The 14,641-nt window shown below is 33.5% G+C and overlaps 1 protein-coding gene and 2 long non-coding RNA genes across 4 annotated transcripts; all 3 read left to right on the top strand.

The window, feature by feature from the left end:
• Positions 1-2,530, top strand: LOC149493563 (uncharacterized). The gene is made up of 2 exons (XR_016322739.1): positions 1-532; positions 2,332-2,530. It is a non-coding gene; the product is annotated as an uncharacterized LOC149493563 (long non-coding RNA).
• Positions 2,531-3,769: 1,239 nt separating this feature from the next.
• Positions 3,770-7,664, top strand: LOC149493562 (uncharacterized). The gene is made up of 2 exons (XR_016322548.1): positions 3,770-4,292; positions 6,960-7,664. It is a non-coding gene; the product is annotated as an uncharacterized LOC149493562 (long non-coding RNA).
• Positions 7,665-9,820: 2,156 nt separating this feature from the next.
• Positions 9,821-13,708, top strand: LOC105629137 (RING/FYVE/PHD zinc finger superfamily protein). Of its 2 annotated transcripts, none has more exons than XM_012210666.4 (6): positions 9,821-10,161; positions 11,554-11,639; positions 11,769-12,680; positions 12,775-12,993; positions 13,081-13,205; positions 13,300-13,708. In XM_012210666.4, exons 1-6 carry the CDS (start codon positions 10,159-10,161, stop codon positions 13,500-13,502), a joined length of 1,548 nt encoding a protein of 515 aa, XP_012066056.1. In that variant the 5' UTR covers positions 9,821-10,158; the 3' UTR covers positions 13,503-13,708. The 2 variants fall into 2 exon arrangements, with proteins under 2 accessions (XP_012066056.1, XP_020533047.1); XM_020677388.3 differs by lacking the exon at positions 9,821-10,161 and adding an exon at positions 10,267-10,600.
• The last annotated feature ends 933 nt before the right edge of the window (positions 13,709-14,641 follow it).

The raw sequence follows: 14,641 nt of genomic DNA, 5'->3' as shown, positions 1-14,641 counted from the left end.
CCTCCGGCCACCAAATTCGGCAAATGAATACTCTAAAAACATCTACTCAACGCGAGGAAGAAGATTATAGCGTAGATTTGAATTGAAATTGTGTCTATTTTGAAGGGGAAGAACCTGAAGTTTTGGACACCCTTTTTCCGGCGATTCACGCCGTTTCAGGCAAGCCTAGGGCTCAAGGTGAGTACCAAATGACTCCTCTCTTCTTCCTCTTTCATTTGATGGCCTCCTCGTCGACTGTAATGGCCGGAATCGGAAAACCCAAAATGGGTATCACCGAACCTTTCCGATCAATTTTCGGCCAAATAGTTCGTACCCACCTTGATTTGAATACATATTAATGATCTTCTCATCGAAACGAATAAAATGATATATTGTTTATTAATTTTGGTGATGATTTAAATTTCCGGCCACCGTGCACGGCGGTCGGCGGCGGCGGTTTGGTGACCGGCCGGCGGCACTCCGGCGAGGCCCCGAGAGACAGAATCCTCTTCTCTTCGCGCTGATCATGGAATCGTCGCCCGATTCCCAATGGGTATGTTCTAAGACTCAATTCTTAATTTTTATATATATAAAAAGAATTAATTGACTAATGAATTTAATCGAGTTATTAAATAGACTAAATTGAATAACAAGAAATTAACTTATTGAATTAACTAAATAAAAAAAAATATAAAATAAAATAAAATAAAAATAAAATAAATATATATATATATATATATATATATATATATATATATGAACATTTATAGTCCTTTGTAAATAAATTAGATTGATTAGTGTGCGTATTTGGATAGCGAACATGATTTGTTAACTGGTTTAGGACTTTAGAATAAACTAATTGTAAATTAGTTTAGAACATTGTCAAATAAATTACATGATTATTATTATGACTAGGTGATTTGAGGAGAAAGAATAAATTAGAATTAGTTAATTAGTTAATTAGATAACCATTAGATCAAAACTAGCCGATTGTGCATAAGAGAAGTAAGGCGAATTTTAGTTGGTTAACGGCTAGAATCAAAATTTGATAAATTAAGACTTGGGAGGCCTAGTCATTTTCGATATCGATATAAAAATCAAATTTTAATAGGTAGTAGTTATAATTAGTTATGGCTAAAATATGTTTTAGCTGTTTAACAAATTAGTTACCGTAAAACTAATAATTTAATTAATAAATGATCTTATATGGATATTATTAGAATTAGTTTGTAAATTGTTAGTTGAGTGTTGATATTGTTGTTATGGAAGGAGGATGGGATTTTAAATTGATTGATTGCCCGACGGATGGGCTGTGTGCATTGATTGAGAAAGAGATAATGATATTGTGATATTTGAGCAGGTAGATAGTCCAATTTTTAGGGAAGGTGCTGCCGAAATTTTGATAGAAATTAGACTAAATTTTAATTAACAACATAATTAATAAGTTTATTTAGATCAGTTCTATAAATTGGTACATAATAAATATAGTGCTTTGATTATTTATTATCTTTATTATTCATTTAATTATTTACATATTTATTTATTTATTTTCATTATTATTGTTAATATTGCTATTTATTTTATTATTGTTGTTTATTGTTAATACTATTTATTTATTTATTTATTTATTTATTTGCATTGATTTTGGATGTTTGATTAATTGTGTTGTGATAATGCTATGCTTTGTTTGTGTGGAATTGGGATGAAGTGGGTCACCATGGGTTTGTGAGACCGTTACCGTTATGTGGATCCTGATTACCGTTACCGTTATATATACCGTTACCGTTACATGGATCCATTACAGTTAGCCGGGTAAATGGGAGATCGGCGCCCCCGTGTGCACCTACCGTTACCGTTACCGTTAACCACAGGTTGGCTTCTCGTCGTTGCGCACCGGACAGTCTAGATTTGATCGCTGCCCGCAGGGTGGCCTCCTGTTGTGAGCGCTTGATGATCTAGATTGGATGGAGACCACCGGGTTGCCTCCTGTTGGTATGAAAAAGAAAAGAGAGGATAGAAAAACAATGAGAGGGCTGGTCAAGTGAGGATTAGACCGGTCGGCCAGTATGGGGGATCGGCTCCCTGGTGCACACGTGAGAGGATGAGCCATGTGGGAGGACGGCTCATCGGGGGTTTCGGTGACTCCACTGACCAATTTCCACGTGATGTGATTATATGAAGATGTTAATAATTGTGAGTGCTGGTGATATGCCAATTGTGTGACTGGCTGTGTGAACATATAACTAGTCGGATGACTAGATTGATATATTTATACATTTGTGTGAATGCGTGTGTTGTGCAATAATTATTATTCTTTAACAAACTCACATCTCTTTTGTTTAAATCTTTCAGGAAGTAGCTCTTTCTAAGTCCCAGCTATAACTCTACTCTTTCACTGTTAGAAAAGAGTTCTCTAATTTTAGTATCGATCTATTAAATAGATAAATGTCCGAAGACTTATCTGTATTCATTTGTTAGTGAACTCCGCAGTTATAGGATTTGTATATTTTTAGTCGTATATTATTATAGATGAAATCATTCTGTGAGCATATATTATAAATATTGTATTGTAAGCAGGGTAATTTGTAAATGTTTAAGATGTTTTAAATTTGGGCCGAGGTTTAATAGAATCTTGCGGTTTATTTTCCAATCAGTATGGGCTGAATGTTAAAAAAATTATATTGAGATAGTAAATTTTTAGTGTTTCAGGCTTACTACGGGCCTCGGGGGCCTTAAGCTTACCTGGGCCCTAGTGCCGGTCCGGCCCATGGATTCGGGTCGTGACAATATTATTGAAAATCACATTTTTCCTCCGTATTCTATAGTTATATATAGTATCAATAAATTAAATATAAATTTTTTTGAATAATTAAAAATAAATAAATTAAATAGAATAGGTTAAATGAACTAATAAATATTTATTAAAATTAATTTGATAAAATTTTAAAATATTTATTAGGCGAACTAAAAAATATTAAAATTTCTTATGCATGTGCATGCACCATTAAAAAATTTAAGAGTGTAGAATTTTTAAAAAACTAATGAAAAAATATTTAAATTTCAAAAACTTAAAAGTCATAATTATCTATTTATTTATAAATTATTCAAATATTAAGTGTGTATAGTATTTAAAACTTTAAAATATAAAATTTTTAAAAACTAAAAAAAATCTCTAAAATTCAAAAATTGAAAATTATAATTAATTATTTATATATTAATTATTCAAATATTATATATATATATATATATATATATGTATATAATTAATTAATTTTTTTTCGATTGACTATAAAATATTTCAGGATATCTTGAAAATTTATTAAAATGTTTTAGGAAATTTTATTATTTCTCTCGAAATCCTATTATATCCACATTTTACTTTGATTCAAGGTTGAGATACATAGATATTGTTACGTGCTCAGAAATTTATTAATTATATATTTAGATATTGTTATAAATTATTCACCTAAAGAATGCTTAATTCTTCTCAAGGATTTATAATAAACTCAATAATATAACCATCTCAATATAGGAATCAGTTTATATACCAATTTCAAGAGCAAAGATTCGAAATTGCTAATCACATTCGCCTAAACAGTAGCTGGATATATAAATTTCTGCAATAGCTCAAGTATTAGCAATAATAATTGCTGTCATAATCATTCTACACTCATTCTTTAACTAAGATTACCTTTAATCACACTAATATATTCACCAAAATATGTTTTAAATAAAGATAGAAAGAAATTAATTTAAAATTTCTAAAATATTTATATGAACAGTAGTATCTAAGGCTTTATTCTACACTAATTCAATTAATACATCAAATCCTATAATTATACTCAATGAATTCATGAAAAATATACCTAAAACGACCCAAAAATCTTTTTTAAAAATTTTACATTTAAAAATTTAATTGTAAATTTTAACCGATGAAATTTAGTAAAAATATTTTATTATTGCTAAACCAGATCAGTAAATCAATTTTAATTTTTCAAAAATCAAGTCAATTCACTAAATTGGACCAAATCGGTTCGAATCGAACCTGAAAGTCTAGAAACCCAGATTTTTATTTCTTCTCTCTTCATCTTCTTCTTCTTCCTTTTCTCTCCAGCGCCGCTGCCTTCCTCGCCATCGCCCTGCCACTGCCTCTCGATCTCAGTCTCTCTCTTTCTTGCGTCGTCCCCAGCGAGCTCGACGGCGTCTGCGACCTCCGTTCTGATCGCTGCTCGACTCCAGCCACAGCCTGACGCCACGCCTCCTGCTGCTCGCGACTCCAGTGTGCACCACGGCCTCCGGCGAGCGCAGCAAAGGTAAGCTGCTATTCCCCTTCGATCGACAGCTTCTGTCAATGCTTCCTTTGCTCCTCTTTGATTTTCCAGTGAATTCTACAGTTGGATAAGCCACATTTCGACCCTCTTAGATTTATTTTATGAGTTCTATGTCTCAGCTGAAGGATTTGAAGCATAAACTGATTTAGTATAGAATCTGAAACTCCTAGCTTCCATTTCTGCAGATTAGCTTAGAAAATCTTGATAAAAAAAAAAAGTTGCTAATGAAAGCTATAATCTGAGTTTCTATATGAGGGTGAGTACATTACTTTGTTTGCATCAAATCTCTGTATGGAGTGAGGGATTTAGTAGCATGGCAGCAACTATATTTAGTCATTTGTTCAAATTACTGCATTAATGAGATATAAAACACTCGGTGAACTATACTTGATCCTTTTCTACAAGTATTTAACCTATTACATAGTTTATTTGGGAAAATTGTTAGTAGAATTATGGATGAGAAGAAGCTAGGTTCCTGGATATTGTTCATGCTACTCTATTTAGGGAAAATGATTATTTTTAAAAAAAAAAAAACTGGTTTAAGTTATTAACTAATCTAATGAATAATTTAGCATGAACAAAATGATTGTAGTTTGGAAATCGATATAATATGGTTGTGGTACCGTTTATATGCAAATTTGAGAAATTAGACAGATTTTGATATAGTACCAGCTAACCTAATCATTTGTTAGGAATTAGTGCATTGGCTTGAAATATATGATATTATGAATCAAGTTTTTGTTGGGGAAGGAGTTAATGGGCAAGAAATGTATGGGTTTTAATAAGGAATTCTGATTATTAACTGCATCTTTTGCAAGTCACATATTTTGTGGGTTAGAAAATGAATGCTATAGTTATGTTAATAGAACATAAAGGAATTGGTGGTATTTTAGTTATTAATAAGCTAGCCATGTTTAATCTTGCTATTTAAGAAGTGTTGAAGCTGTATGGGAATCTTCATAAGAAATAAATTATAAATCGATTTCTTGCAAAAATAAGGATAAAGAAACTTATGGATTTCTTGCTAGCTTGGGTTTGAAATTTAAGGTCTGTTGGTGAATTGTAGCAGCCAGGTTGGAGAATTTCTTGAATTTTTGATTGAGTTCAATTAATAATAGTGCTGTGAACCCATTCTCTTCATTTGGTAGTAATCTTAGTAGTGTTTAATGATGGATGTTAGAAAATGGGAGAATCATGAAAAAGGTAACAAATAACTTGATTAATTGTTTAAATTTTCTTATGATAAGAAGAAAGGATCCGGCATATTGAAATTTTGATAAACAACAATTGAGCATATTCATGCAAGCTTTGATAAGGAGGTTATGATTTTCTTATCATGATAACAACTATACTATTTGTTTCCATGATTTGACAGTACTTAGATTTGATAGGAAGGTTGTATATTTATCATAATCGGGAAATGAATTAATTAGCATAGAGGTTATGGGTTTTAGTCAGAAGATTTCATTTCCTTGAATTAACAGCAGTCATATATATATATATATATATATATATATATATATATTTTTTCCAATATATCAGAGTTTTGATAATGTTGAGATTAGAAATGGCATGTTATATGAATTCAGGAGCAATCTAAAATACGGGTTATGAATTTCGAGTAAGAATTTGATTTCCTCTTCGATTGGTAGTAATTAGATGTAGTAATGCCATAGTTTTATTTGGAACAAGTAACAGGTTGATGTATTCTTGTTCTTTTCATGTTACTTTGAGCTCATTAGTTGTATTCGTCCTTGTTAAACAATTCAAGTTGGTGTCTACAAACCCTGGGTCTCAGACTTTAGCCTCCTATACCAAAACAAAGCAGAAATTTATACAATAATAGTTAGAATGTGGACAAGAGAAAAGATGTGGATGAAAAATGATTTTAATATAAGAAAACTTCGATTTCTACAGATTGGCAATAGTGATCTTGAGTTTTTGTGCTGTTTTAGAAGGACAAATATATATAAATCAGTGCACTTTCAAGATTCTATGCTAGTTGAATTATAAATGCTTATTTATGATTGATAGACGGTTAAAATGGGTTCCTCACCTATACTTGTGCTTGGTGAGGACGATGATACACAGATTATTAGGTTGTGTCTGGGATCTTAGGTATATAAGGATAAAGAAAAGAAAAGAAAGAGTGAATTATTGTTGGTATATGATTGTTTCACTTATTTGTACATATGGACAATTTAAACTAATAGGATCTGGAGGATAGGTAAATATTTATTTCCATTTGTTTATTATTGTATCGTGATTAAATATTGATACTATTACTTGGTATGGAGGAAGGGAAATCAATTTGTTAGATTGCCCAATGGATGGGCTGTAGGGGTAATAGTTGATAGATAATAGATATATAATATTGCTGATATCTAAACAAGTAGAAAATTTTACTTTTAGGAGAGCTCCTGACGAAATTTCGGTAGAATTTTGAATAATCATATTTAATAAAAGATTGTTAGCTTATTTAGAATGATTTCTTATTCGTATTAGGCCACATTATACATGTTATTTGTTGTATATAGGCCCAAATTTTGAATTAATTTGAGATATTGAAGTTGGGGCCAGAGAAAAGCAATCACTGGACTTATATGTAAAATAATGTATACTTATTAGAAATCCATTTGATGTGCGCAGACTTTGTAAGGCTTACTATGAGTCTTAATAGCCTTAAGTTTACTTGGATCTTAGCGCCGGTCCGACCCATGACAACGGTCCCGACGATACCGACGATACCGAAAAAGGTCAACAATCAATTTACCTAGTTATGGAATCAAAGTCTGGTTTTACCGTTCTTAACTTGGCTGGAGAAAGGAGCCGCGACATGCGACGAAGAGCTGGCGACGAAAAGAGAGCTGACTTCGCCGGCTGGTGGCTTATCTTGCCGGAAAAGCAAGAAGAAGCGACTGAAGGTGGCTGTGTTGATCAGCGTAGCATAGCCCAGCACCTCCCCTAGTAGCGCTAATCGAGACTGGGACCGAACAAGAGAGAGAGAGAGAGAGAGAGAGAGAGAGAAGGTGGCGGCGAGGCGGTGGTGACATGGAGAGGGTCCGATCGGCAAGGCTAGGGGTGATGTCGTCGGAAAAAGGAGACCAAGGGGATGGGGAGAGCTGCTACCGGCGCTGATGGGAAGGAGAGCAAATTTGTGTTAGGACAGAATGGATATTTTCCATAATCTAGGGTTTTCTAGTAAGATCTAGGATGGTTTGGATTTGATTTGGGTTGGGTTTAATCCAAATCATGATTTTAGCTTGGTTTTTCTACTGGTTTGTTGATTTATTTAGGTTTGAATTGGTTTAGAAAATTTGGTCTAGCAATATAAAATGCATTTACATTAAATAATTTCATAGGGTATTAATTAATTAATTTAAATATAATAATATTCTATAATATTATTGGGTTAGAAGTAAGAATTAAAATTTTAAATGAAAAATCTTGAAAATAAATTTCCGGAACGTTTCATCTTCGTATTGATTGCTGTGGGGAAATTTGATATTGAGGTGATATTGTAATTTTTAACCTTAAATCAGATTTGTCAATGGATAAAGAGTTGAGATATTGCTATTGATGATTCAAGTAGGTGATGGGTTGCCAAATGAGCAATCTGGCTTTGGTATTCACTCTCATTTCAGATTTGGGTGGGTTCGGGTTTTTTTCTTCATTCATGTGAAACGCAGAGTTTCACTTAACCCTCCCCTGGTTAAGTGAACTCAACTCAACATCCGTCTCTGTGTGTCAAGGATATTATTATTATATTGCTTAATTTTGATCAAAACCAAATTGGGGCTCAATGTTGACAAAAATTGAAAATAGGGTGCCTGAAGGATTAAGTTATATTAAGGTGAAATTGTGTTAAGGATATGAATGATTGTTTACCCGTCTATGTTGTAACAGCCCTTCAATATTCATCCTATTCACAAACATTCCTTCTTCTTTTATTATAAACCTATTGTTTAAAAAAAAAAATGAATATGAATCAAATCAACAAAGACAAAAATACCAAATACGTTATCTTTCTTGCTTTCAAATTTTTCTTCGTACTGCAATTCTAAATGGAGCTGGGCAGTTCTTAGTAGCTTGCACGGGTCGTTATCTTTCTTGCTTTCAAATTTTTCTTCGTACTGCAATTCTAAATGGAGCTGGGCAGTTCTTAGTAGCTTGCACGGGTCATTTTGCAGGGGTGCTAAAACCTCACATCGTAGAGGCCATCGGCCTTAGGAAATCAGATTGCCTGGGACTGGTTCAAGCAGTAACTACTAGTTTTGAATCTTATTCAGATTGGGCATCAGTGATAGCAGAGATTAAACAGCTGCTTTCTCAAATACCATCTTGTGAATTAGTCTGGGTTAGGAGGCAAGGCAATAAGCGTGCACATGCTCTTGCTCGTCTGGCATATTTATATCTTTGTTTCTATCTATGGGACTCGACTCCTCAATGTATTAACGAACTTATTTCTCATGATTTATTATAACTATATGATATTATTTACTATCAAAAAAAAAAAAAATTGTTAACGGGAATGAAAACCTTCAAGATTATGTAATTTTTCATCCCTGCTTTCAAATTTAAACTATTTAATTTTCAATTTGAAAATATAGGTTTTTTCATAGTCTTCGGATATGTACATGAACATCACTGTCTGTTGAACAACTTATGAGTTGATGTATCCAATAACTTTTCAGCTATATCATTAAAAAAAACAGAACAGCTTTTATTAATTCTATCCTTAACTTTGACATGTATTTCATATCAATAATATAACAAAATATATAAAACATATAACAAAAACTCATAAATAAAAGTAAAATAAAAAAATTGCAAGAGATGCAATTATAAACGGGTTTGGATATAAATAATTAAATGAATACTTAAACGGATATGAGATGAATACATAAAGTAAAATTTTAGGGTATTCGTCTGGTCCGATCTGTTTAAAAAGGATATAAGTAGTTATAAACGGTTTAAAAACGGATATAGATAGTGAAATTACTATTTGTAATGGATACGGACAAAATATATGTATAAATCTTTGAGTACTCACTATCCGTTAGCCGATATCCATTATTAGTAAAAAATATATTTTAAAAAAGTTTTGATTTCGATGGTTTAAGATTCTCATATATCTCATCCATTACGAGTTTAAAATTTGCGGATACGAGTACTAAAATAGATAATTAAACCGGTTTAAAACGGATACGGATAATAAGATTTTACATATATATGGATACGGATAGTTTAATATGGATAGTTTAAAATTTGCAGGTACCTGCTTTGCTTCTATCCCTAACGGCGTGACTGTCTCCCATCCCTACATCAAACTAGACAAATCTAACCAACGTAAACGCTCTGTCGTTTAATAATACGGCAAACCAAGAAAAACTTTGCGGTGGCAGTTACCCCGTCTTAGTGCCCCCGCCGTTTCTTTTTTATTTTTTTCCTTTCTTTTTTCCTTATCACGCGCTGTCGGTGTATACGCTCTGCGCCTCCAAAGACGACCATTCGTTTTTCTCCACAGAGAAAAACAAAATAAAATCAGGGCGAAAAAATTTAGTTTAAGAAACCCTAATTGTTAAACACTCTGATTTAAAAAGAATATTTTCGTAATTAAACACTCTAATTTCTCTGACATAATCTTTTGTGTTTTTTCTTGGGCTCTGTAAACGTATCTGATCATATTAAGACACCACTGTCGTGGTTTGAATTATTCCTCTTCGTCTTCTTTGAACTGAGGTCGTTAGATGAGTTCAGTTGCTGTCGCTTTACTTGATGGGTTCCTTTCGCTTTCGCTAGAGAACTTTGGAGGGATTTATGCTGGGTCCTTTGCTTCCTCTTCACTATGGTGAGTTAGTATTTTCTCTTTCTCACTTTTCTTTTCTTTTTCCGCTTATTTTTCTTTTTGAATTTGGGGAAAGTTGGGTACTTCTGATCAATGGGTTTTGAGTAATGTGTTCTGCGTGCATTTCGTGGTTAGATTTTTTTTTTTTTGTAATTATTTTTTTATTTGAGGCTCTTATTCGCTCGAGAGAAATTTTGGAGCAAAGTAATTTGTATATTACTAGAGTCAAATGAGAATATATGTGTATATTTGGACTTCAAATTTAGTCATTTAGTCGTTTCCCTTTTGTTTGACTTGTTGCTTCGCGAGATTTAGGGCAAACATGCTCCGAAAGGAGCAACTTTTTTGGCCCATATGTATGGAAGTTAATTTTGTTGTTCTAGAAATTTCTTCATGCTTTGTGAAAGTTCTGAAAGGGAGACAAATTTGGCCTATTTTTTATGTAAGTTGATACTGATACTATTGAAAGGATCTTGTCTGCTTGGTGTGTAATTGCTATAGTATGAGGTTGTGTGATTAACCTTACTAAGTGGCATTTTAGCTGACTATACATATTTTGTTCTCAATTATGTGCTTATCCTCAGACAAAATCTATTATACTGACTTCCCTCTCAGTTTCTTCCTAAATACCACTGTGGATAAACGAATACATACTTGTAATGTGTTTGCTTGATGTTTGTGGCATTTCCACCTATCAGTTATTCAGCTTCGGTAGTTTAGTTTGAGTTGCTTGCTTTTCTTATTGTTCTCTTCATACTTCATATGTTTTCACATTTTTTTATAAGCATAAGCAACCTATATAAAACTTTTGGTCTAAGAAAGGTTGAAACATAAAGATTTGCCATTCTGCTGGAGAGCAAACATTAGTATGCTTCACTGGGAAAACGATTTTACGTTTAATTCGTTTAGAAAAAGTGGTCTTTTTTGCTTGATACTATTAGTTTGTGGGTGCTTCAATGATATTGATGCTGAATTGGTAAGCTTGAACTTAGTTGTTGGTTGTATGCATATAGATGACCCTGAGTTGGTTAAGTTGGGATGAAATTCAAATCAATTTATACTTCCAATCTATGTGCACTCCTCTTGTTGTTTTTTTCTTTACTAATCCAATATGTCATGTTCTTCAGTGTGCATGTAAATAATAAAACTCATCATTCAACACCACATTATGTTACTACCTTGCTGTGAAGCAAGAGATATGTCATGTGCTATCTTTCCTTGTTACTGGGTGAAACCACTAGGATCTGAATGAGGGACTTTATAGAAATGTTATTTCTTAGAATGGAGTAACTTTGGCTGCATGTGATGTGGGTGCGTGGCCATTACCTATTTTATGTCAACCGTTTATGAAATTTCATAAACACATTGCAGTAACCTACACATTTGGTGTTGCAGATGACTATTTGTCAAACATGTGGTGACAGAGGCTTCTCCAATGCCTTAATTTTTTGTCACGAATGCCAGGTTTACGCTGTGCATCGGTAAGTAGCACTGTTGGCCATTTGATCTGTTTGTGCTATTAGCCAGAGCAGTGATGCTGGGTGATAGGTTTCACAATGACATGAAGTAAGCTGGTCTGATTATATTATTTGCCCTTTCTTTTACCCCAGCTATTGCTTAGATGTATTGCCAGCAACTTTTGATGAATATGTGGTCTGGTTATGTGAGGATTGTGAATCAAAGACTCTACAACTGTCCTTTCCTGATGAGCGTAGCCCTTTCCAAGTCAGGGAAAATGACTTTGAAAGTTTTGGAAGTGTTCAAGTGAAGAAAAAGAAAAATGTCAAGAAAAAATTGAAAAAGAAATCCAAGAGAAAAGACAATACTCAACGAGGTAACTCAGCAGTTATAGGACATGGAAAAAGCTCCTCTCTTCAACCTCAAGAGGTGCATTGCTCAGAGAATAGTGAGAGAGATCAAGAATTTGTAAGGCAAGATGTATTGAATGACTGCAACTTTGATGAAGCGGTCGAATCTCTTCAGAGTAAAAACTCTCAACTGGATCTTGGAGACTTTAAACCAGTTGAGATGAGTTGCTGTGAGGATGGAGAGATAGATGAGAAGCATGGAAGACAGGATCTTTTGGGTGAAGCCGACTTCCTTGAAGAGGGAGAATTTCTTAAAACTGAAAAATCTCTAGTAGCTGTACCCCTGAAGGCTAGTTCTTTGTATGAGGAGATCAATCAGAAGCTTGTAAGGCAGAACATTCTGCATGATGATTTTGTCTATGAAGACGCTAAAAGACTGAATGGTTTAAATAAGAGATGTGTCCACGAAGATAGCAATCCTCCTAAAATAAATGACAATCAACTGGCTAGATTTGATATCCATCCACTTGCAGTGGACTACAGCATGGATGGAGAGAAAGATAATAACCTTGGGAGATGGAATAATTTGGATGAAGGCAGTTGTTGCGAGGAGGCTGAACCTGAAAACCGTCAGCTAGTTATTTGTGATCCCTCAAACATTTTAGAACAGAATTTTGCTGTCCGTGCACAGCCAATAATAGATCAAATTTGGAGGTAAGATGCCCCCCAACCCCCCACCTAAAAAAAAAAATCTCTCTTTTCTCAAAAATTATTTTGGTAAATGAGAGTTGGTTTGTTTGTTTAACAGGGGAAGCTTGAGCGTTTTGGGTAAACATTTTGGTACAGTTGGACTTGTTGCTCATTTATCTAACTTGGCAGGCTCTAGTGTATATGAGGAAGCAAAATCATTTCCAACATTGCTTTCACCAGAATTACGACCGAGGTCTGCTATCTGGCCTAAAAGTTTTGCAAATAAAGGACCAAGTGATGAGAATATCGCTCTTTTCTTTTTTCCTGACAATGACAGGTGGCAGTTTCAACATATATTCAATACCTTTATGTCTTGGTTTTCTCTTTTCAGTTCCTTCTAAAGATTTGTCTGCTGTTATATTAGGAATGAAAAGAAATATGACAGCTTAGTGAATGACATGATCCACCATGACCGAGCCATGAGAGCTGTTCTTCAAAATGCAGAACTCCTGATTTTCACTTCTACCACACTGCCAATAGATTTTTGGAGTAAGGCCAATAATTTATTTGCCGAAAAGTTCTTCTGCCTCTATATTTTCAAAGATCATGGATTTAATCTTCCTCTTCACAAATTCATTTGCAGGATTCAAAGCGAAATTTTTCTTGTGGGGAGTATTCAAGGGAAAGCAGCCACTGCGCAAAGCTGGTGATGCAGCTTCTGTGGAGGAGAAAAGCCTCGTCAAGACCTTAACTTGTGATAGACACAAGAGTCCTGTTAGTCCATTAAGCAATGGTAGTTATGGATGTGGCTCTATTTCTTCTGCACTTTGTCCATCAACACTTTGAGCTGTTAATATAATATATATGGTGGCTAGTTTCTGCTAGTGGCAATGCCCATTTCAACTGTACAAAGGATAATAAAACTTGTCAATCGTCATTCAGCTATTTTTTGTGGGGAGGTGTTGCTGTCTTGCTATTATTGTGGAATTAAGAGTAAGGTAACATTTTTGTTACAAATTAAAATTTAAGAATACTGAAGTTTTTTGGTGTTATGTGGAGGTACCATGGGTGAAATCAACCCTCAATAAGTACATAATCGTGGTTGAATGTATTTTGGCATTAATTAAATCAGCTTTATCATTTTCTTTTAAATCAAAGCTTAAAATTAAGCTACGCATGACAAGGGTTGGATTCTAAATAGGAGTTAGAATTGAAATTAAATCTATTAAAATCAAAATCGAATCAAATCATTGTCAATTATAAATCTTGGTTTCAAAATGCTCCTTCTGTTTCATTTTGTTTGTCCCATTTTATTTGCTTGTTATTCCTTTTCTGGATGTCTCAAAATGTTTGCAAAGTTATTAAATTTGTATGTATAAATAATTAATTTTCTCATAATAACGTTTATAAAAGAGTTTTTAGTATTTTAATGTGTTATTAAGCATAAAGAAAAGCAAAATAATTTTTATTGACTAAATTCTCAATATACCACACAAATAAAATGGGACGGAGAAAGTATAAAAAAATTGGTGGATTGTGGTTTGCTTCTCTTTTCTTTTTGGTGAAACCAAACTTCCTTCTTAGTTTAACACAATATAAACTATGTTCCTGTTGATCTATTTATTTTTAGTTACCTATATAAATTAACTGAAAAAATTAACAATAATTTCCTCTTTTTTTTTTAGAAGAAAATGAAAATTCATTAATTAATCAAAGCATCCAGCATAATAAAAGATTCAACATGATCTGGAAGAACATTCCAAACCTTAAAACAAGCTTCTAAATAAGCGACCTTAGCCAAGCTATGAGCAGTCTTGTTAGCATGTCGACAAACCCAAGCAATACCAATCACATTTGCTTTGAGAAAAGGCCCTTACAGTCAGCAGCCAAGGCCCCAAATTCAGATATGTCAGTAAGTAGAATCTTGAATAGCAGTAACTATTTCCTGCGCATTAACGTCCAACATAACTGGACCAAGCTGCTGA

This window comes from Jatropha curcas, chromosome 9 (genome assembly GCF_041381405.1).
Source record: "Jatropha curcas cultivar XTBG-Jc1 chromosome 9, XTBG_Jcur_1.0, whole genome shotgun sequence".
NCBI lineage: Eukaryota > Viridiplantae > Streptophyta > Magnoliopsida > Malpighiales > Euphorbiaceae > Jatropha > Jatropha curcas.
This window is presented reverse-complemented; position numbering and strand designations above follow the sequence as displayed.